The 21,266-nt window shown below is 40.7% G+C and overlaps 2 protein-coding genes across 3 annotated transcripts in view; one reads left to right on the forward strand and one right to left on the reverse strand.

Moving 5' to 3' along the window:
* Positions 1 to 1,140: 1,140 nt before the first annotated feature.
* Positions 1,141 to 11,026, forward strand: PDCD6 (programmed cell death 6). Of its 2 annotated transcripts, none has more exons than XM_066327777.1 (6): positions 1,141 to 1,272; positions 4,605 to 4,666; positions 7,714 to 7,758; positions 8,651 to 8,809; positions 9,481 to 9,590; positions 10,487 to 11,026. In XM_066327777.1, exons 1-6 carry the CDS (start codon positions 1,187 to 1,189, stop codon positions 10,583 to 10,585), a joined length of 561 nt encoding a protein of 186 aa, XP_066183874.1. In that variant the 5' UTR covers positions 1,141 to 1,186; the 3' UTR covers positions 10,586 to 11,026. The 2 variants fall into 2 exon arrangements, with proteins under 2 accessions (XP_066183874.1, XP_066183882.1); XM_066327785.1 differs by having other exon boundaries at positions 8,651 to 8,803.
* A 2,576-nt stretch (positions 11,027 to 13,602) lies between these two features.
* Positions 13,603 to 21,266, reverse strand: part of LOC136366583 (uncharacterized) — a 28,067-nt gene continuing 20,403 nt past the window's right edge. Inside the window, exons 9-15 of the mRNA XM_066327764.1 lie at positions 20,673 to 20,694; positions 20,114 to 20,138; positions 19,243 to 19,281; positions 18,027 to 18,128; positions 16,834 to 16,939; positions 15,547 to 16,446; positions 13,603 to 14,780 (exon numbers count right to left, since the gene is read on the reverse strand). Coding sequence (XP_066183861.1) covers positions 14,725 to 14,780; positions 15,547 to 16,446; positions 16,834 to 16,939; positions 18,027 to 18,128; positions 19,243 to 19,281; positions 20,114 to 20,138; positions 20,673 to 20,694 — 1,250 coding nt within the window. The 3' untranslated portion in view covers positions 13,603 to 14,724. The remainder of the gene's footprint in view (positions 14,781 to 15,546; positions 16,447 to 16,833; positions 16,940 to 18,026; positions 18,129 to 19,242; positions 19,282 to 20,113; positions 20,139 to 20,672; positions 20,695 to 21,266) is intronic.

Here is a 21,266-nt window from a genome sequence, read left to right on the forward strand (position 1 = left end):
TCAATAAAGTGTTAAACCATTGCTATGTTCGGCTATAATTGTAGATTTACAAAGCATGTAAATCTTTTTTGTTGTTGTTCTAAGTGTGAATAAAGATAGGATTTAATAGTTTTCTGAAAACAGAAGATACTGGGTTTTATTTCCACAGTATCTAATAATAAAATAGTACTAGACAATTGTGGATTCAAAATTCCTTGAAGAAGGACACATTTAAGGTACATCTCTTAGGTCTGGTCAGGTACTGTCAGCGATAAGCACAAGGAAGAGACGAGCCTACACTGTTTTAAATTAACACTCTGGACCTTGCATATGTAATGCCTTTGGCCTGTGGCCACCCAGGCTCTGTGCCATTCCAGCCCTGTCCCCAGCCCCTCTGTACCCCGGAAGAGGTATGGACAGGGGCAGCAGTTTGGATAAAGGGTAGATCTGAGGCTGTGAGTTTCTGCAGTGACAAGGGACAGTGTGTCCCCAGAGACCGTTCAGTAGCGCATCATCTTGGTATCTCCGTGCTTGAGGGAGCTCCTTGGGTCCCATGGGACCGTCAACTCTGCCTAGAAATTGTAGGTACCGGGAGGGGAATTTGTTTTTCAGGGGGTTGTGTTCAGCCTTCAGTAAATAATTCAGTTAAAGACTAGTGAGGTGATGCTAATTTGGCTTGTACTCTAATTCCATCCTGTTCCTGAAATTCTTTCTCTGTGTGCTTTAATCCTCCCTTTGTGGAAGGAAATCCGTCCAGGGGGCTTTGTTTCCCTCTGCACCATCGCTGAGAGGAAGAAGGGAGACGGAGGCATCTCCTGGAGGTGAAACTAAGGCTCTTTCCCTTCCAGGACACGCCGGCTGCCCTGAGCGGAGACCCCACAGGGGTGGTCACAGGGCCGGTTCCTGCCCTTTGCCGGAGCCTTGGCGGCGGCTGGTGGCGGGGCGGGCCCGCCGCTCCCCGGGCCGGGATCCCCGCGCTCCGGTCGTGCCGCAGCCCCGCCTCGGGGCCTCCCGTGCCGCGGGAACGGGCCGGGTACGCGCCGGCCCCGCTCGGGATTTCCCTCCTCCCGGCATTCGGCCCCGCTCGGCATTCGGCTCCTCCCGGGATTTCCCCTCGGCGCGCGGGGCGGGGCGCGCGCCCCCGCCCGGCCGTGACGTCACGGGCGCGCTGCGTCAGGGGCGGCCGGTGTTGGCGGCGCGCGGGGCCATGGCGGCGGGGTACCAGCACCGGCCGAACGGCGGCGGCGGCGCCCCCCTGCCCGACCCCTCCTTCCTGTGGAACGTCTTCCAGAGGTGAGCTCCGCCAGCACCGCGGGCACGGCGGGCAGAGGGAGGTGGTGCCGGAAGCGGGGCGGCTGCTGCCGGAGTCCGGTCGCCGGGCCGGCGCGTCCAGCGCGGGGTTTGGCTGCCGGGGCGCCCGGCAGCGCTGTAAACAGCGCGGTGGTTTCCCCGTGGGAGGAATCTGTCAGAAAGGGTTGAGGAGGAATTAATGTGGCTGTATTTTATAAGGAGGGTAAAGGGGACTGATGGGAGCGAGAAGGTAACCTTGAAAGCGCTGAAGTAATTTTTAACCTGAGATTGCAGAAAGGATAGTAGAGTCAGGAGGATCAGTGTAGCAGTACAGGGAAGGCTTGTAAAAAAGAATCTGATGAATGTTAATGGAAGACTTTAAAGCTGCCAGCGAGAAGACACAGCTGCACCAGGGGGCGGTTAGGTTGGATATCGGGAAGAGTTTCTTCTCGGCAAGGGCGATTGGACATTGGAATGGACTGCCCGGGGAGGTGGTGCAGTCACCGGCCCCGGAGGTGTTCGGGCAGAGACGGGACGCGGCGCGCAGTGCGATGGTCCGCCTGACACGGTGGTGTTGGCTCGGGGGCTGGACTTGAGCATCTCAGAGGTCTTTTCCAACCTAAATGATTCTGTGAAGTATTCTCTTGAATTCACCTGGAGCGGAGGGAGCTAGCAAGCTTGTGCTAAACGAACGCACTGGCAAGATCCTATCAGTAAGGAAGCCAGAGGAGATTTCCCAATTATGTCATGTGGAGGAAACTGGGGAGGTGCCTACGTTGGATCCATTTTTATGGAGGATGAGTCAAGACAGATCCTCTTGACACAAGCAGCAGCAAGAAGAGGTTAAGCAGTAGACAAACAGTACTAAGTTTCTAAAACTGGCTGATATTTACGGAGTGACTCAGGAATGCAGCGACTTACCTACGCAGCCTGCTGTAAAACAGCTTCCTCTGAGGACTCGGCAGAGGCATGCATGAAGCCATTTCTCTTTTTAAAGGGTCCAGAAAGAAACAGATCTGACTTCTGCACCAGGAAAATAAGTAAAAATAATTTTTAATAATGTAGTTAGGAGAGTTGAGTGGCTTTTGTTGAAAATATTCCTTCTGGCAGACTACTGTATAAAGCCTGGACTAGATTTGGTAAGGACTGGATATGGATACGATGGCTAGAATTGAAGCAATTCATATAAACTGTATGCTTTTCAAAAATACTCCTAACACTAGCAAAAGGCCCTTGAAAAAATTCAGTAAACATAGAATGAATGGAAGCCTTCTTCAGTGGATGGAAAACTGACTGAAGGGTGTGTGTGTGTGTGGTCATGCGTCACGCTGACAGATGGAGCTCTCCTGGGATCTTTATGTAATCTGTTCAGGAGCAGCTGGGGAAAAGAGAGTTTCAGTTGGATGCTGGGAAGAAGTTTTATACTGTGGGCGTGGTGAGGCACTGGAACAGGTTGCCCAGAGAAGCTGTGGCTGCTCCATTCCTGGAAGTGTTTAAGGCCAGGCTGGAGCTCTGTGCCACCTGGTGTCCCTGCCCACAGCTGAGAGGGTGAAACTGATGCCTTGGAAGACTGACCTGAAACAGAGACTGGACAGAGTTAGAGAATAAGGTAGGTATTTATTGAAAGGCCTTCAGGATCCATCGTGGGCAGGACAGGAGTCTGACCAAGGCTGCACCCTGGGTGGACCAAGAATAGTCACAAAAAATGGCTGCCCGGTCACGAGATCTTACATTTTTGTAAATTTTGGTCCTTTTGCATATTGCGGTTTAATTGTCCAATTATAGCCCCAGGTTGTGGGGTCTCATCCCTCTTGTTTTCTCCCTTCAGTCCACTGTTGTTTATGCTCTTGGGCTGAAAGTTGTCCTTGGTTCTTAGCAGGAAAAGGATTTGTTTTGTCTATCAACTCTGAGAAGAGAGCTTACCAGCACTTAATATGAGCCTCAGAACTACATCCCTAGGCAGCACAGAATCTGCAAAAACGAAAGCTAAAGCTAAAGGCATCAGAACTTGATGGTCTTTAAGGTCCCTTTCAACCCAAACCATTCTGTGGTTCTGTAATTCTGCAAAAAGAGGATGAATGGTCAGGTGAGGTTTGCTGGTTTCTGCAGTAACTGAGGCCTGTGAAAGGTTGCAGGAGCACCTTGCAGTCCTGAGTAACTGGGCTGTATCAGCCTGTCATGGCCAGATCATGATCCCTGTATGACAGGTGATGCCCATATTTCAGGTGGAATCCAGAGAAGGAATGATGTCCATGAGGAAAACCCATTCCAATTTTGCATAATTTTCTTTATAAAAGGAACGTGCTGACTGATGATGATCAGGAAAAAGATAAGTAGGTCATAATGCATTTTCATGAAAATAGCAGCTTAGAACTTGGTAGCAGCTCATAAAAGGTATAAAATGTTCACAATACTAAGATAAACAGAGATTTAAAAGGGAGAATATATATTTGTAATTGAAATCTTTGCAATTTATGCTTCCAGTTTTAGTGTTGCATGCAGGTTACAGAATTCTTGGAGATGGGGAAGGAAGCAATAGAATGAACTGAAAGTGTTTAGAAAAAGATAGCAAGAACTAAAGGAAAAGAAAATCAGCTTCTGTGAACAGTGTTCAACTGAGTGTGACTGCTTTGGAGTGCTAGTAAATGAGGGGGAACAAAAACTCTCAGTCCGAGGGCAACGTCCTTGTATGAAATGGAGGGAAGTTCTCACCACTTTCAGACACCTTTCTAAAGAAGGCATGATCATTCATTATTTGGGCAGAAATTACTTAATTCATTAATTTTGGCGTAGAACCTGAATCATTAAGACAATGGCCTGTGGAGGCTCAATGAAGGCTGGAACCTGCCTGTGCTTTTTCCTCTTGGAACCCCTTTGAACCCCTTTGCAGGGTCAAGGCCCTGGAATCGATTGAGTCTTTCAGTCCTTTGGTCACACAAGTGACTTTCTCCATTGCCAGCATATGAGAGTCTGGGTGACAAACCTGTTGCTCCAGTTTGCGTAATAAATGGCTTGGTACTGTGACATTAGGCATTTTGTGGATTTAACCAGCATGTGTGCTCTGCAGTTCTCTTAAACAGAAATAAATAAAAATACTTCCTGGTGCACAGCATGCTGGGACTGTTTCATTGTCAGTGTGCGTTTCTTCACTTATAAGTAGGTCTTGCAGTTTTCTTTGGAACTTTTGTCATGTTCCAGAGACTTTTCAGGAAAATAATAATCTCATCTGGTGAGTAAGAACCAGAATGTCAAAGTTTTCAGTAAGTGGAACTTGTTAATTTCAGCCATTTAAAGCTTACTACCTGTTTTTGTTTTGTTTTGTTTTGTTTTCCCAGAGTTGATAAAGACAGGAGTGGAATAATATCTGATAATGAACTTCAGCAGGCATTATCCAATGGTAAGTCTGTAAATGAGCAGTGAGGTAGTTCTTTTTAAACTTCTTAACAAAATTGTTGTGAGAATGGTTACTTGATGCCATCATTCTTTGTATGGAAGGGGGTGGGAAGTGTTCCTACCACTCAGTAATTACTATTAAATCTACAGCAAAGGGCTGGAAAGAGAAAAAAATTAACAATCCTTGTAATTTTTTTGTTTGTTTTAAACTGAGTATCTATTGTAATCATTACTGGTCTGTATTCTGAGGAATGAGGGCGTGCACATCCCTTTATTTTTTTCCCAGTTCTGTTTCCTGGAAACCATAACCAGCGATTCATATATTCCTTCCTCATCACTACTGAACCTTTGTTTTTTAACCAGAATCAGTGTATAACCTGGGCAAAGCTGTTTACAACCAGCCTTTTCATTGCACATAATTTATTTTTCATACAGTATGGTGTAGGAAATAAAGTATGTTTGGGGTTTTTCCTGACAGAGTAGGAAGATGCACTCTAGATCTAGTATTAAAACTTCCTAGTAGTCTGTCAGTTCCTTGTTGTAATACTCAAAGAATAACTAGGGTATTGTCAAATAACTCATGGAAACAAAATTAAAAATGAAATATTTTTCCAGTAGCCTATTTTTACTTTCCTTCCATGACTCAGGGTGGGTAGGGTTGTACTCTGTGGGGTTATTTTCTATTTGGAAGTCCTAGAAAGGGCATATTCAGGCTGTTTGTCCACCTTTGAGTCCATACCAAGTTCCCCTTCTCCCAAAGCTTATTCCTTTATCCCTCCTGTGCTTTGTGACTGAGGAGGGCTTAAACTGATGTTGTGAGCTGCAGCACACACAGGCTGAAGGGCCCATTATTTTCACTAACTGCCTGACTTGAAATAAATTCATAAGATTCAATTCAGTAAAACTGCAGTCTTGTAACTGAACTGGATTTACTAGAATATTTGCTTAATAATGTATCTGATAAATTAAAAGCAATGTGTTGTGGCTGCCAGACCTGATCTGTAATTAAAATTTTGAATAAAATCTTCAGCAAAAACTAAGTTAAATTAAGTCACCATTTTAATTTAGAACTGTGAGAAACTGTCATTTTAAATTTTACCTGCTCTTTTAGATTTTATGTTTTTAAAATATCTTTTCACATGAACCTGCTGTTTTTAATTTTATATATTTCAAGTATCTCCTCGTATGATTGAATTTAAGGGTAATAGGCAGGGATGACTGAGCTCTTTTCTTTCCTTATTTACAGTGCAGATTAGCAGTTTCAGTGCTTTGCAGTTATGAAGAATGACTACCAAGTGTTAGACAAAATATTTACAGAACTGTAAGCTTGCTGCATTCCAAGAGATTCTAGATCTTGTACACTGAAGTCACTAACAGTCCACTATATAATTTTCAAAATATATCCTCTAGTGGATGATTGTGTGTGGCTGGCCTGCAATTTAACATGGGCTAAAAGAATGTTATATGTTTATTTCTAAAACATTTTAAAAAGTCTGCATTATGCTCACTGACATTTGAAGTTCAGTGTGATTTTGACAATTTGACATTTTCAGCCTGTGAAGTTTATGCAGATAACAGTGTGCTTACCTGCGAGGGGCTGATCATCACTTTGTCTAACTGTTTGCACAACAAAATTCTTCCCTTCCTTCTTGTTTTCTTCTGTGCTGCTGTGGGAAGTTAATACTAGAGTCAGGAGAGGAGACACAGGAGTAGTCTTCACTGTTCATTGGAATAGGCTGAAATCAGTAGAGTTCTTTACCTCTGGAGCTGCTCATCTCTCTGTGGCAGACTCTGTATGAGTCACTTGAATGTTTCAAGATGAAATGGGTTACCTTTCAGACTGTATTTTCACTTTTTCCTCTTACTCTGTTCAGTGTGAAATGCTGGCGCCTTATTAATTCCATTATTGATTATTTTTTGAGGAGACACACAGCTCTCAGGTACTGATATTCTCTGTCTAAAATACCGCTTCAGCATTTTCAGAGCCATTTCTCCTGTTTCTCTGCTTACGTTTGTCTTTATGTGCAAGTAGTCACAGGGCTGCCTACAGCGCAGGGTTGTCCCTGTGGAGCTGCAGCACCGCCCGTGACCCAGCAAAGCCAACGTGCCCAGTCCCAGCTCGGCCCTTTGCTGGGATTTGTGGTCAGCTGACACATCCCTGCGAGCACCCTCGGCTCCTTTGTGGCCTCACCGATTGCTTGAGTCCCTGCAGGCAGCCACAGCCAGTTAATTATGTGCTGCTTCGTGCTCCTGGGTCCTTCACAGGCAACGCAGAATCGATGGTGAAATTCTAGATGAGGCACAGGATTCCTCTTTGTTCAAAGTCTCATGCTTCCTAGCACTCGGGATTGCTCTCAACCAAGTGAAAACTATTTCATAATGACAAGCCTCTGGATACTCAGGGAAGTGCAGAGCTCCCCTCCAGATGCCTCCTGCTCAGGCCCTTTGAAGGAGCAACATTTCTTGGTCTAAAAATACTAATTCAAACTAACACTTAATTGTTTTAGCAATTGAGGTGAGGTGAGATTTGTACTAAACAACTCTAAACTGCGATGTATGGTTATGCCATGCTGGGAACCCTTTCTCTTTACTTCTGTTAGAAACTAAATGCTCTGAAATAGTCCTGTAAAAAGGAAATTATCAGATGGGTTTTGCTGAGGAACAGATAAGAGGCCTTGATCGAGTTACAACTTAAAACACTTCTGCTCCTGTCAGTAGAAAATAGGTACTTCAGTTTAGGTCTTGCTTTTTATCCAATTCCTGACAGCCTGGGACGAAAAAGTCCTTCTTAGATCTTCCAAGGTTTGTTTGGTTTTTTTGTTGCAGCCTTAAAAGTGCTGATTTCGCTGTGGTATTTGTAAAGCACTGGCCCGAAGTAATCTCTGAATGGTGAGACTTTCTTACTTCCAAGCAGCTTTATTTTTTTAATATGCCAGTTCCATGTCACATAGCTCTGAATTCAGTGTTCTTAACTGATTTGTTTGCTTTGTTGCAGTTTTTAAAACGTTGAGGAAGTCTTAATTCTCAACTAAGTAATTTTTTCTGTTTCAGGCACATGGACTCCATTTAATCCAGCAACAGTCAGGTCGATTCTTGGTGAGTGTAGTTGTGTGATGTGACACAGTCCTAAAATACTGGTTTGTGATCTGTTCAGATAATTGAAAATGCTGTCAATTGCTACACTGATTTTTTTTTCCTCCAAGTGCCCAGCAGTAGTAAGTTAAATTATTTTCCCTTTTGATTAATAGAGGAATGCCCTTTGCATACACACGTGCACTTGTCAAAGTAGCCTGAGAAATGTTACTGCATAATTGATTAGATAATAAATGTAATTTATGCATGAGGAGATTGTTATCTTGAATTTTCTAAAAATATATTATTTAAATTGTCCTGGGAAGTAGTTTTTCCTGTCTTGAATTTAAACCTATCTTTTACTCCAAAAATAACAGACAGAAGCTTTACAATGCTTGATTTCTGTTAGTGTCTAAACTAATTGCCAGTAATGTGGAAGGTGATGGTGGTAGAACAGAAGGATGAAGATTCAAGCATAATAAATCAAATCTTTTCTGTCACACAGTTCATATATCCAAGGATAACATTTTTTGCTTTATTTTCAATAAGTGTTCAGCAGCAATCTTGAGTTCCATCGCTGGGTGACATGCTTAATGCAGATGAATATCCCAGCACTCTTGGAAATGATGTAAGACTTTTTAATATGGCCTTAGAGAAGAACAGTCCACCCCTCTGCCCATTTTGATTCTTCACTAGAAGATCAGTCAAGCCCTCAGTTTGAAACAGACAAAAACTCAGTTTCTGCTTTTTCTTGGCAGAACTTTCCAAATTACCACTTCAATTTTAGCAGTTTCTTTTTTCTCTTCAGTACCTTCCACAGAGCACTCCTGCTATCTACTTTAATTCCTGGCAGGCAGATCTTGCTGAGTAGTAGTATGACTGAGGTTTTATACATGTTTCTTACTTTTTATTTCAGGCATGTTTGACAGAGAAAACAAAGGGGGTGTGAACTTCAATGAATTCACGGGAGTCTGGAAATACATCACAGACTGGCAGAATGTCTTTCGAACGTATGACAGAGACAATTCAGGAATGATTGACAGAAATGAACTAAAGCAAGCACTAACAGGTTTTGGTAATTCATTAGTAATTACAGTTTTTATGACTGGGTTATGTCATAGAATAAGCTGCTTACTGCTACTGTTGCAGAGGTGTACTGCTCTGACAAATGTGACTAAAAAGGAGGCAGGTGAAGGGCAGCTCTCCTTTTAGGTATAAGGTACCGTTTAAAGTTGTCCGTGACAGAGGCACATGTTTTTTAAAAACTCTTGCCTTAAATATAGAATAAGGAAAACATTCCATGCATGTCCTGACACATCCAGTTCCAGTCTCCTCTGTGACATGCTCTGAAAGCATTACCAATGCTTCAGGCAAAGTCTGAACTTGACAGAGCTTGCCACTTTTTAAAACAAGGCCAGCTGTCTATGCTGAGAGAGCATTCTGATGGCTAAGGAACTTTCATTCCAGTCACTTCGCTTGTAAAGACCTGAGCTGCAGCCCTAAACCATTCCCTCAGTCAAATAGTCACCTTAATCTGTAATTACATTTGCTGTGACTCTATATAATTATTATTAAGCATGGGTTTTATTGCATGCATTTTAGTTTAACAGAGATATTTAGGGGAAAAAAAAATCATTGTAACTCCTGTTTTCTGGTTTTGTTACACATGCCTGCTAAACCACCTTGTTCTTTCTACAGAAGGACTGCAGTAATTGAAACCTTTTAAAGTATTTCTCTTCTTCCAAGGTTACCGGCTGTCTGATCAATTCTATGATATCCTTATTCGGAAATTTGACAGACAGGGAAAAGGACAAGTTGCTTTTGATGATTTTATTCAGTGCTGTGTTGTTCTACAGGTAAGAAAAGAGATGTACTTTGATGTCAATTGAAAAAAAATACCTTAAGATTTTTCTAGTTCTCACTTCAACAGTGGATCTAGAACTTGCTTTTATTTATAATAAGTCATTTGAACTAAGTATATGACAAGTGCTAGAAACGTCTTCATGTATTGGATTCATTACTAATTCCTTTGCATCTCAATTAATGGGTGAGGGACAAAAAAGTGTAAGAGAGTATTAATGTTTTACAGTGTCTGATAGTTTAATACAGACTTCAGAGCTTTTCCTGCAGGGAAAACAGTAGAAATACACAAAAAAATCTTCCAACTTTTCAGTAACACAGAGAGCAAGAGAGAATATGGAGGGAGAGCAGTTCTCTGTAAAAGTAGCATCTCTATTATTTAGAGACACATCAGTCACCTCTATTCATTTGTAATGTAAGGCAATTGTAATTAGTTACAGACTTGAACTCTGCTAGAAAGGGCTTTGAAATGGAGTATCACTCAGCTGATGTTAATGAAACTGTGCTGGAAGTTGTTCTGATCCTTTATACTGTCTCACATCTCTGGGGTTATAGACTGTTCAGCTAGCTATTGCACATGAAGCCTATATGCCTAGAAGGTGAGATAGGCACAAGGTATTAACGGGATTCTGTTTCCACATGACTCAGACATTGCACTGGTTTTGCCCCTGCTTTAAAGCCAGTTACAAGAAGCTGGTCAATAAAGAAGTGCCTAGGTAGCCTTAGGTATTGCATCATTATTGCAGTGAGCTGCCTTTACATACAAGACTGTAAAATAGCTACAGAGGGGATGAACAGAAAGAGTTCATAAAGCTGTAGAAGCCCAGATGGCAAGGGGAGTGTGTGGCAGTCTGAACAGAAATGTCTATTATTTTTCTTCTCTCCTCCTCAGAGGCTGACTGATGTATTCCGACGCTACGATACGGATCAGGACGGCTGGATTCAGGTGTCCTATGAGCAGTATCTCTCCATGGTCTTCAGCATCGTATGATGCCAATAACCGGGAATCGTGCACTGGCATTACACAGACTGCAGTTGCCAAATCATCCTCTGCTGAACAAGATCACTGATGTATTATTATGGATGTAACATCGCATTCTTAAATTTTGTATGTTGGTAATCACCATCAGAATCCGTACTTGAGTTGGTTTTTATTTTGTATTATTGTATGATATGACCATCTCTGCTTACTGTAGTACAGAAAGCACAGAATCTAGATTTAACTGGTACAATGTTGAACATTACCTCTTACACATATCATGCATGGGAAAATGACTCTTTAGAAATGCCAAATTAAAATAATGCTTGTTAGTTTATATCATTTGAAAGCCAGAAATTGCACAACATGTTTTGCATGTGCCTTACTTTTTTAAGAGTTTAATGTATTAATTTTTATTACCGAATTTAAAATTAAGTAAAAATACTAGGTGAACTTTTAGTCTATTTTCCTTTTGTACAGCTTTAAGGGGATGGTAATTTTATTTCTGTATTCTCATTTTCTACAATTGAGAGATCTCTCCACCTGGATGGCCTTTTTTATTTTCTAGCTGCCTCCTTCTTTCAGGGTATTCTTGGGATTGCTTCAAATACAACTTCACAGCTGTGAAGAAGGTCATACTGCATGTCCCTTGATAAGTTCCCTACAAAACCCATCTCTGACTCTGAATATGCTCCCTTTGCTTAGTTGTCTCATTTAACACCAGAAATCTTCCTTTCTGTGCTAAAGCACTTATTTGAAGTGGCCTTGAACTGACAGTCAGACATTCTCTTAACTTTACTCTACACCTCACCATTTACAGCCAATGAGAGGGAGTGGAAAAACTCAAGACAAGTAATGACACACACCATCTCTTGCAATAACTGAAGAATTAACTTGGAGAAAGCAAAACAAAAAAAAAAAACAACCGCCAAAAAAACCACAAACAAACAAAACCAACAACAACAACAAAATATCAGAGTTACAAAGTAACTTCCAGGTAACCCTGAGATTGGCTCAGATGGTCAGAGAATGGCACAAATAACACCAAGTTCACATGTTCAGTCTCTGTCTGGTTCATTCACTGAAGAGCTAGACTTAGAATCATACAATAGTCTGAGTTGGCAAGAGTCCACAAGGATCACTGTGTTCTCACCCAGAGTGGCTGGTGTCAGCGTGAAGGCAGCAAAATGAACTGTTATCAACGATCCTGTCATGCAGAGAAGCTGCTACTATTTGTCAAGTGATAATCAGACCCTTGGTGACAGCTCAGCAACACTCTGAACACTCTTCTGGTATCAGATATGTGGGGAAAAAACAATGGGCCCCATAGCATAAGCACACTGCAACAAGGAGTTCTCCCAAAGCACTTTGGGTGTCATCACCCAAAATGCAACGAATTGGTTTGGAGTGAGGAGGGAGATCAGGAGTAACAATCAGTATCAGAAATCACCTCATCCAACAGCTGTGAAAGTCACTTACTGTGAAGAAAACAAGGGAAAAATACTTCAATACACTTTGATCCTTCCCCTCCCAAGAAGGCTGAGATAGTAACTATATATGCTCTCTCCAGAAACTGAACAGAAGAGCCCCAAATTTCTGGGCTCAAAACAGCTGGCTGCCCTGTTTCTTTCCCACTAAAGAATCTGTCCCTTTGGATCACACACTCACATAAAATCCAGTAATTTTTGGGAAGTATTTTGAGGAGTATTAGTAAGTCCAAGGTACAAACTAAAAAGCTGGAACCTGAGAAACTTCCCAAGTTGTCTCCCCTGAGGGATGTCTCCATGTCCAGCTGGTCGTCTTGTATTTCACTGCCTTTGGTGCAGAACAGCTGGCTTCAGCACTTCCTAAAGGAGCATCACCAATGCAGAGAATCATCAAGGTGGCTCTGGATTGGAACAACTCTTGTCCCAGTGGCAAACACACTTAGGTGTGAAAGCAGGTACACTGCAGAGCAAGAAACTGGCTAAAAGCTTAAAGATCATTTATCCCCAATGCAAGACATGTTCCAATCTGCATTTCTGTCACTAGCTTTTTAAGGAAATAGGAAATTTGCTCCAAGGGCTCAGGTCCATTCTGAGAACTTTGCCTCCATGCCAAGGCCTAGAATGTAGCTGCACTGGTGCTAATGTGGGCCAGGCATCCAGTGCTGCTCTGCAGGCTGTCAGGACCTACTTTGTGAGGTTGTTTCTTGAAGAAGGACTGGAGTCTTGACAGAGTTCTGCTCCAAATGGGAGCAAGACATGGCAAAGGGGTTTCTTGGGAGTAAGGAGTACTCGGCCCTCTACAGTTCAGGAAAGCTTTAGTAAATCAATGTTGTCTTAATTTCACAACTACTCCAACTCCATTTCAAAATGCAAGAACTGTCTCCCCAGTGCAAGACTCTGCACAACAAAGGAGGGACAGTAACTGTTGCCCAGAAGGAAAAATAACAGAAGATGTAGGTGGAAAGAGAATCTAATGTGGGTGGAGGTCATCCAGCTGCTGTATGCCACTGAGGCATTCAGGGATGGCAGTAAAATCCAAAAGGGCATGAGAAATGGGGAAAAGAGTTTGCTGCAGCAACTTCAAATGAAAAGGTTTTATTTGGAATTGACAGCTGCAGCAGTAATACCTTCTAGCAACACTTTTTTCTACAGCTTCAGAATTTTAGCTGCACTACACTTTCTGTGAGAAAAAACTATGGTACTAACATCTGTGTAAATAACTTCCGGTAATTTTTAAATTTAGATATAATAACTGATCAATCCTACAGACTTTGAAATCAAAACTCTGGCAGACACCTCTGGTAGTAAAAATATAATTTTCCCTTTTAAGCAAGAAGGTTGACTATGTAATTCAGTAGATGGAAGCATATGGCACAACTGAAAGGTGTGTGACATTATAAACCACTCCAACACTTCAGTAAGTGAAGCAGTAAAGGGCACAGAACAGGAATGAAAAAGGAAAGTGGATCTTTTCAGATGCAGAAACAAAATCATGACAGAAAGAAAATTTTAGGGAATTGAGTTTACATGCTCAATAAAAAATTGTTTTTGTTGAGCTTTTATTAAAATTTACATAACAAGATCCAAAATGTTTTATGTCAGCTGATGAAGACTAACCCTGCTTCAGCACAAGTACTTAATGCACAGAGACAGTTCCAGCATGGGTGAGAAGAAAAAGGATAGTCCACAATGAAGCAGTGAAAAGGAAAACAGACACTCAGGAGTAAACTGTCTCACTTTACTTCTTTTCTTCAGCTCCATGTAAGCTGGTTTTAATTACATAAAGCAGATATCTAAAGCCAGGCATTCACGAGCATGTGGCTCTGATACACATTATGAACTGGTATTATTCAGTTAGTATGACATTTTGTTTATTTATTTTTTCCTGTTATTTTATCTCATTGCCTAATGGGTTCTACTATTTCTTAATATGTTTTTGCCAGTAGAAACAATCTAGAATTTTTATTTTAGTGTGGGTCCATCCACCAAATGAGTTTAAGACAATTTATAATTATTTTGAATAACATGATTAAAAAATCTGCAGATTTTTTTTGCAGAGAAGGAAGAAACTAATATGCCCCATTACATACCAGTTCTCTACTACAGATTACATTTTCCTCATATAGCATCACATTAAGACAGAATACCTTTGCTATGACATTCTCCTTTCTTCATCTAAACAGAAATGTAGTGTATCAATTTCTAAAAATATGCTAATTATAAAGTCTCAAATAAATGAAACTGGCCTTACATTTGTGTGAAGAAAAGTAAACCTGTATTTTCATTGAATATTCTTCCTAAATAGGTAACATAAAAGTAAACCTTCCTTTCTCTTCTGAATTGAGAAGGGTATTAAAAAGATTATTAGCTTTTTGCTGACAGAGTAATTTTAACACATTTTCAAAAAATAACAAAAGATTTCTTTTCTGTAATACACTAAGATATAACAAATACATTACAAAAAGCATAAACAAAATAGTATGTCCACCCAGTATGTGCAAGTTCATGTTCAAGCTATATTTCACATGTTAAAAACTTAAACGCTACCTCCCTTTACCTTTCCCAAGCTAGTCAAACAGAGTTAAATGCAGTCTCCTTCCTGACAGCCAAGTGATACAGATCCTCAAATCTCTTCACCTGTTTCAGTTCAGCTGTTGTTGCTCTTTAGTCTTTCTCTCTAGTTTCTATTAGTACATTGACGAACGTCTGAGTATTTATTTCTGGAAAGGAGAGATAAAGACATTTAGAGTTACTTCTACCTCATAGGATTTCCATGATACAGAATGTGAAATTGAAAGTTTTGCTATTAAGTAGCTACCTAATTAACTAGTTCTAGTACCAGAAACATAATTTGCATTTGTCCAAACTCATGCCCAATGACAGCTATCCAGTAGTATATGCCCACTTCTCTTTAAATCCCTCTCATAATCTATTTCCAAAGGAGAAACTCTCATTTTGAATAGTATATCACTATTCTCAACATTAATGACTATTCCTACAGTAACTGGAAAAAAGAAATTGACAGGTAATGAACCAGCTCTTTGATAATACTTCTCTTGTTATCCCAATGGGTTTTGATTCATTTGGATTATCTATTACAATGCCATCCAGGTTTGGTTCTGCATGAGTTCCAACATTTTTTTCTTTATGCCAATACATTCCCCTCCCATCACTGCAAGCCTACCAGTATAATTCATGACACAAACTACTAGTGAGGAAGAGGACCTAGGACAAACTTTTCAAATCAAGAATTTTTTGCACTATCAGAATCTCCTCCCACTCACTGCTCCATCTAGTAGCCAAGAGGCACAGTGTCCTCAGAGAGGCAACAATGCCTTTCTTCAGCTGATAGAGCTGTGAGCAAAATGAGCTCGACTCCCCTGAACAGTTCATCCTATCTCTGCAACCTGCAATCTCCTGCCTATGTTAAAAGCAACCATGCTGATATAACTCATTTCACAAGATGCAAACTAATCACAATCTTACTTTGAAGTCCTGGATAATATGGAGCCACCTGTTTGAGCACACTGGTCATTGTAGGTACATCCTTTCCTAGAAGTCTGTTGACAGTGTTAGGAGTGAGACTGACATCAACTCCACCGAACATCTCTTCTGAGCTTCTGAACTGCTGGTGATCTTGGTACGAACCACTGCCAGAAAATGAGTCCTGATGTGAACTCCAGTCTCTCTGGTAGCCTGATATCTGATACGTGAATCCTTGACACCTAGATTCCTGCTTCCAGCTAGAGTTCTTGTTCCACCTAGAGTCCTCATTCCACTCATTCCACCTAGTGTCCTGGTGCCACCTGGAGCCACCTCTTCCTGAAACAGCAGAATTTGCAGAAGATATACCAGTATTCACAGACTCACTGCTGTTGTAAGAGGAATAGTTTTGTGGAGGATAGTCTGTCGAGTATCTCCCAGATGAAGGATATGAGGCAGAAGAATTGGGATAGGGTAACTCTTGGTCACTTACACGCGTTACTTTTGTACACACTTGTTGATTCCTCCATGTTGTATTTTCCCAGCCAAATGAGAGTCTGTTATCAAGGGGCTCACTTCCTTGCACACCACTGGATATGTATTCTGCTGAGTACTCCTTCACTAGGCTGGTCTCGTATGAAGAGGCCCCAGCAGCCGAATTCCTGCAGAACACAGAGTTTCTGAGCTGTCTCAGCCCTTCACTGATACCACTGACAGGACTGTAAGGGTCAACAGCAGGAGAGTCCCAGAGTGGAGGTACCATTGCAAAGTCATCAGATCTCAGATGACAGGAGGATGATCCACCATCCGCTTGGCAACTGTGTGAGTGAGCAGGAGCAAAAGAAGCACCTTCAGAACACTCTTCATACTGAGACAAAAAACCTTGATTCCAGTCAGAACTTCCTGAATAAATAAAGGGCAGTAAAAGTTAGCGAAATATTAAAATACCAACTGCAAACACAACTACTTTGAGATTTTATGATTTGTCCTTCTGTTCTTCTCCCACTTCCTGCCTTTATGTCTTACCTGAGTTTGGCATCTTTTCACCCAAATCAGGAAGGGTTACTGCTTGAATTTCCATAACCTTAACTGCTGTAACACTGTTCAGTGAGATAGGAATGTTTTCAGACAGTTAAGTCATTAAAGCTTCAGAAAATGATATCCTGACTCAGGGCAAAGACACACAAGTACACCAGCTAAGAAGCATTATGGCTGGCCATAAAAGCAAATTTTCACAGTCTGTGCAGTCTCCAGAGTAAACAAACTGATAGAACAAAATATCTAAATTACCTTTGTATTCTCCATCTGACCCATAGTGTTCTGGGATGCTTGTCCTTTCTGGAAATTCATCTTGAGGTACTGACACCAGTGGACCTAAACTGTCCGTGTAATTATCCTAGGTAAAGCAAAAGGTCAGAATGTCTGCTTGGGAATGCAAGAATTTAGGAACTTTACAAATTTTGAAAGACAACAAATTTCCTACAGGAAGTTAGCAAACTACAATTTTAGATGATGGCAAAGTCTATAAGAAGGATGTGTTGTTATCACATTATACCACCATTTTCCAAAATATTATTTGGAAGAGGTACATGTCTGGAGAACAGAAGGTGGTGTCTGGTGAAAACAATGTCTCCTGTTTCAAAATTATTGCCTCATCTCTCTTATCATCACCTGGCTAGAATATAAAACTGGTGCATATGCAAATCCTGCCTCCATCTGGGGAATGCAGAATGGAAGGCCCAGCTGAGAGATTAGGCTACAGAAACAATATTCAGCTGGTGTTGGTGGCAGCATTTGAAGAGAGACAGTTACTATAGCTCACCTGACATCGAATATACAATTGAGAAAACATTCTGAAACAGTTTTCAGAAAAAAAACCCACATCCTGAATTTTGTGAACCAGTAGCTGCCAGAGTGATGAATCATTTTTTCACAGATTTTGGTCATTCTTCAGATTCCTTTTTCCACAGGGAGTCAACCTCTTTGCAAAGAAGCTATGGAGGTTTGTAAGGATCAACAGATAAGACTAAGGTAGGCAAGATGTCCTAACAGATTAAAACTCTCAACTGTGAGCAGAGCTGTAAGAGAAAGACAGACCTATCCACAGGCCCACGAAAGAAAAGTGTGGCATATCTGGGGGGCACTTAAAGCCTCACTGATCTTGTAACAAAAGCTATCAAGCAAGGGACCACCACAAAAAGAATGACGACCTGTCATCGAGAAGCAAATGGTGCCCAGAACAGAACACACACATACAAAAAAGCCAAAATAGATATATGACAATGGAATACTAAGAGAAATGTGCTATGTAATTAATATCTTTGTTACTTAAAAATTGTAAAAGAAGAAATTGAAGTACATTTAACTGGGAGTTTTGACCCATGCCTGAACTGTTACAGGTTGGCAAGGTGTTAACACAGTGATTTTAACCACTCCTTTCCTCTCAATGGCAAAACAACTGTGGACAAGATTAAGTTACTTACTGCTGCTTTCTTTTCACAAAAGGCTTTCAAAGCCTCCATAAGGTCCTGTGTAATGTGAACAACAAGTGTTGCTTCTGAGTCTGAGGTGATGTGAAAAGTCTCCTGTCAAAAAACATGGTTATAATTGGTCATTAGGATGCCAGTCTCATATACACAAACAATATCAAAGTAACACTTTGATTTGGTATAACCATATTTATACTGCTGGTTAACATATGGCATATATGATAAATGTATACAAAAAATATCAAACAATAAAATTAAGAACATAATTATAGCCTGATAAAAGGTAAAACATAAAACTGGACTTCTGTGCCACTCCTGTATTGTCAATCCATAATCATTTTATTGCAGATGGAGAAGGGCAGAAGCCCTAAATTTATGTTTTCTGTGTAGAAAATTGAATAAAAAATAAGCTTCAGGCTGATTACTAAGTAAACGAATTTATAAGTGATTACAGTAAGTTAAAAGAATCTAAGCAGTCTTTTGTAAGGAATAACTGTGATTCCTGTAGATAAAAGTCAATTAACTACCAAGTTTTTTTGTAGTTTACTGATTATCTCCTTAGATTTGCTTTTTGTCTCTCTCTTTCTGAAGTAATCACAGTGTGGAAGACATGATGCACACATTTCAAAACATTCTGCTTCTTCTTCTAGTTGTGTTTGGTGTATAAATACAATTCGAACTCAAATGAAATTTTCCAACTGCCTTAGGTACAGAACACGACTTTCACAATGTAAAACAGTGAACACAGTCAGGCTTTTTCATAAACGGAAAAGACAAGCCAAGGCTTTTTACTATGCCACTGTCAACAGCAACAGAACTGATAAAACTTCCCCAATCACTCCAAGACCAGCAGCTGTGCTCTCTCTGGCAGCCAGACCAGACTAGCTCCTCTTGCCCACTATTATCAACAATCCCATTAGACACGGGCAGCCAGCAGCACTTGAGCTGCTACACATCAGTGTTGCTAATTAATTCTGCTTGTCAGGGTTGCTCCTCAGTAAAGGGGAGAGTCATCCACAGAATAGTTTAATCCAGCCAATTGCCCTGAGCTAAGCTGCAGCTGCACTAACTTTTCAGGGTAGGATCCACTAAAATAGAAATTAATGTTGCAGTCAAATGAGATTAATCAGTAATCAGAGCCTTCACAATATTCACTGCTCTGTACTGATGAAACCTCACAACTCTCATCACAATTATTTGACATACATACCAAGAATTCCAGAGCTTTCTGTTTCCGAACAGGATCGTTCTGTGGGATTGTACAATAGGGAAAAAATTTTAAAAGACTGAATTTTACAGCAGTTGTTACATCATCTTGTACAGAACAAGGCATTTTAATCTTTTATTCAACAACAAAAGTCAACACAAAGAAAAGATATAATTTTAGGTCAGAGCCATAAACATGTAACCTTAGATCCTCATTATCAGTTTGGTAGCAGCTATACAAACACAGCTGCATTACATCCAATACCAGGAAGAAGACATCTAAGCCACACACCTACAGGAGCTATCCTCCCCAGCCTCTCCTCACTCGGGAGCAAAATCGTCTTTAAAAAAGTCAAGTGCTCAGCTGCATTTAGCATAGCACCTGAGGCCTACACAACCAACTCTGCCATGGAGATAAAAACAAGGCACTTCCCAGTGTTTGTCTCCAATCAGGACAGATACTTCAGTGAACATTTTGAATTTCACCTTTGAGTAAGAAAAAAGGATTGTAAATCTTTAGATTTAAACCAAACTTTCAGTATAGAATAGTCTTGATCTGAAGAGGGACAAAACAGGAAAGGGGAGACTGCAGCACAAGCTGGGAGATCTGGCCTGACAACACTGGCTCTGAGACTCAGTGGCTCTGAACAGGATTTATGATGAATGTACCGTATTCTCTTTCTCTCTGCTATGATGAACACAAAATTCTGACTCATTAGGTCAATTGCTTCTGAAACAATATTAATAAAATAGTAAATTAAGCCAAAGTGTAATCATTTTCCAGAAAAATTAAAAAATAAGCATAAAGAAACTACAACAACATGAGACACTTGTGGATAGATGAACACTTGTGTGGAGTTACTGCCTCTACTTACCTCATGCCTATAATCATCTTCCAACCTTAAAAGAAAGAAATTACAGTATTAAGATGCATTCAAAATATTACCAAAACATTAGGTTTACTCATAGTATCTAGAACCAATATACTGCGGTTTCCAAATTTATATCACTTACTCTATGTCTAAGAAATAACAGTGTTTTAAATATGCTGTAAAGGTCCTTATTCTGACTCCCAAAGAGACCAGTAGTACAGAAGAAATTCTTTATAAATCAGCTAAATGACATGACTAAATTAACAGTGAGTTGGGTGTTTTTCTTCCTATATAAACAGCTTTTTATAAAACTTGCTCAGCAAAGATATCCCATCCCACACAGAATGGAAGCTGCTTGAAATTTCAATTGCAATTACTTTTTGAGTGCTGTATTTCAAAAGCCATAGCTACTATTTCCTCACAGACAAAAAGGAACAATTTATAGAAGAGGATTAAGTACAGTCAAAAGACAATATAAAATATTTTCCCATATGTCATGATTGCTACAGAAAAATAGACTAAAATATCTCTTTTGATTCTTCCGTGCAGGCAGTACGCTCACCTTGCTTTCTTCTTCAATGGGGCTAGAAAATGAAAAAGAATTATTAGCAACATCACAAGGCTTACACTGTATTACTGCAACAGAAGCATTACACAAACAGAACAGTTACTGGCCACGAAGTGGCTGTGGTTTCTGTAAAGGGCAGGGTTCAGCAGCAGATAGCACACAGATCTTAGAAACCAGCAGGCATCCTTGATGAAAGTCTGTGGGAGACTTGTGCCCTTAAAGGCTTTCTTTGCAGGGTACCCTACAGCATCTGTGTTCAGGCAGCTGAGTCCTACACAAGAAGGCTGTATGGCATAAACTGAGGTAGGCCTGTCCCCACCATAAAAAAAACATTACAAGGTCCACATGTGGGGTTTTTTTTAGCAGATACCAGCGAACCTTAAAAGCTAAGTTAGTCTTAATTCAGCTTAGCTAAATACAGTAGCTAAGTTTCCAACAAGAAGTTACAGAGGTTGGAATGTCTGATCATCTCATCTCTCAGTGTATAACCAGTGATGAAGCTGTTAATGTCCCTTTTGTTGCTTGCACACTAGTACATGTGTGTGGCCTTTCTTATTTATAACCCCAAACTCATTCTCACTGTCAGAA

Source organism: Sylvia atricapilla, chromosome 1 (genome assembly GCF_009819655.1).
Source record: "Sylvia atricapilla isolate bSylAtr1 chromosome 1, bSylAtr1.pri, whole genome shotgun sequence".
In the NCBI taxonomy this organism is placed as follows: domain Eukaryota; kingdom Metazoa; phylum Chordata; class Aves; order Passeriformes; family Sylviidae; genus Sylvia; species Sylvia atricapilla.

What these genes read in the sequence shown, in the direction of transcription:
- PDCD6 (XM_066327777.1), top strand. Translation starts at nt 1,187, where the DNA reads ATGGCGGCGGGGTACCAGCACCGGCCGAACGGCGGCGGCGGCGCCCCC. An exon ending in GCAAGCACTAACAGGTTTTG is followed by an intron (nt 8,810 to 9,480) that starts GTAATTCATTAG and finishes TCTTCTTCCAAG; the next exon opens with GTTACCGGCTGTCTGATCAA. An exon ending in AGTGCTGTGTTGTTCTACAG is followed by an intron (nt 9,591 to 10,486) that starts GTAAGAAAAGAG and finishes TCTCCTCCTCAG; the next exon opens with AGGCTGACTGATGTATTCCG.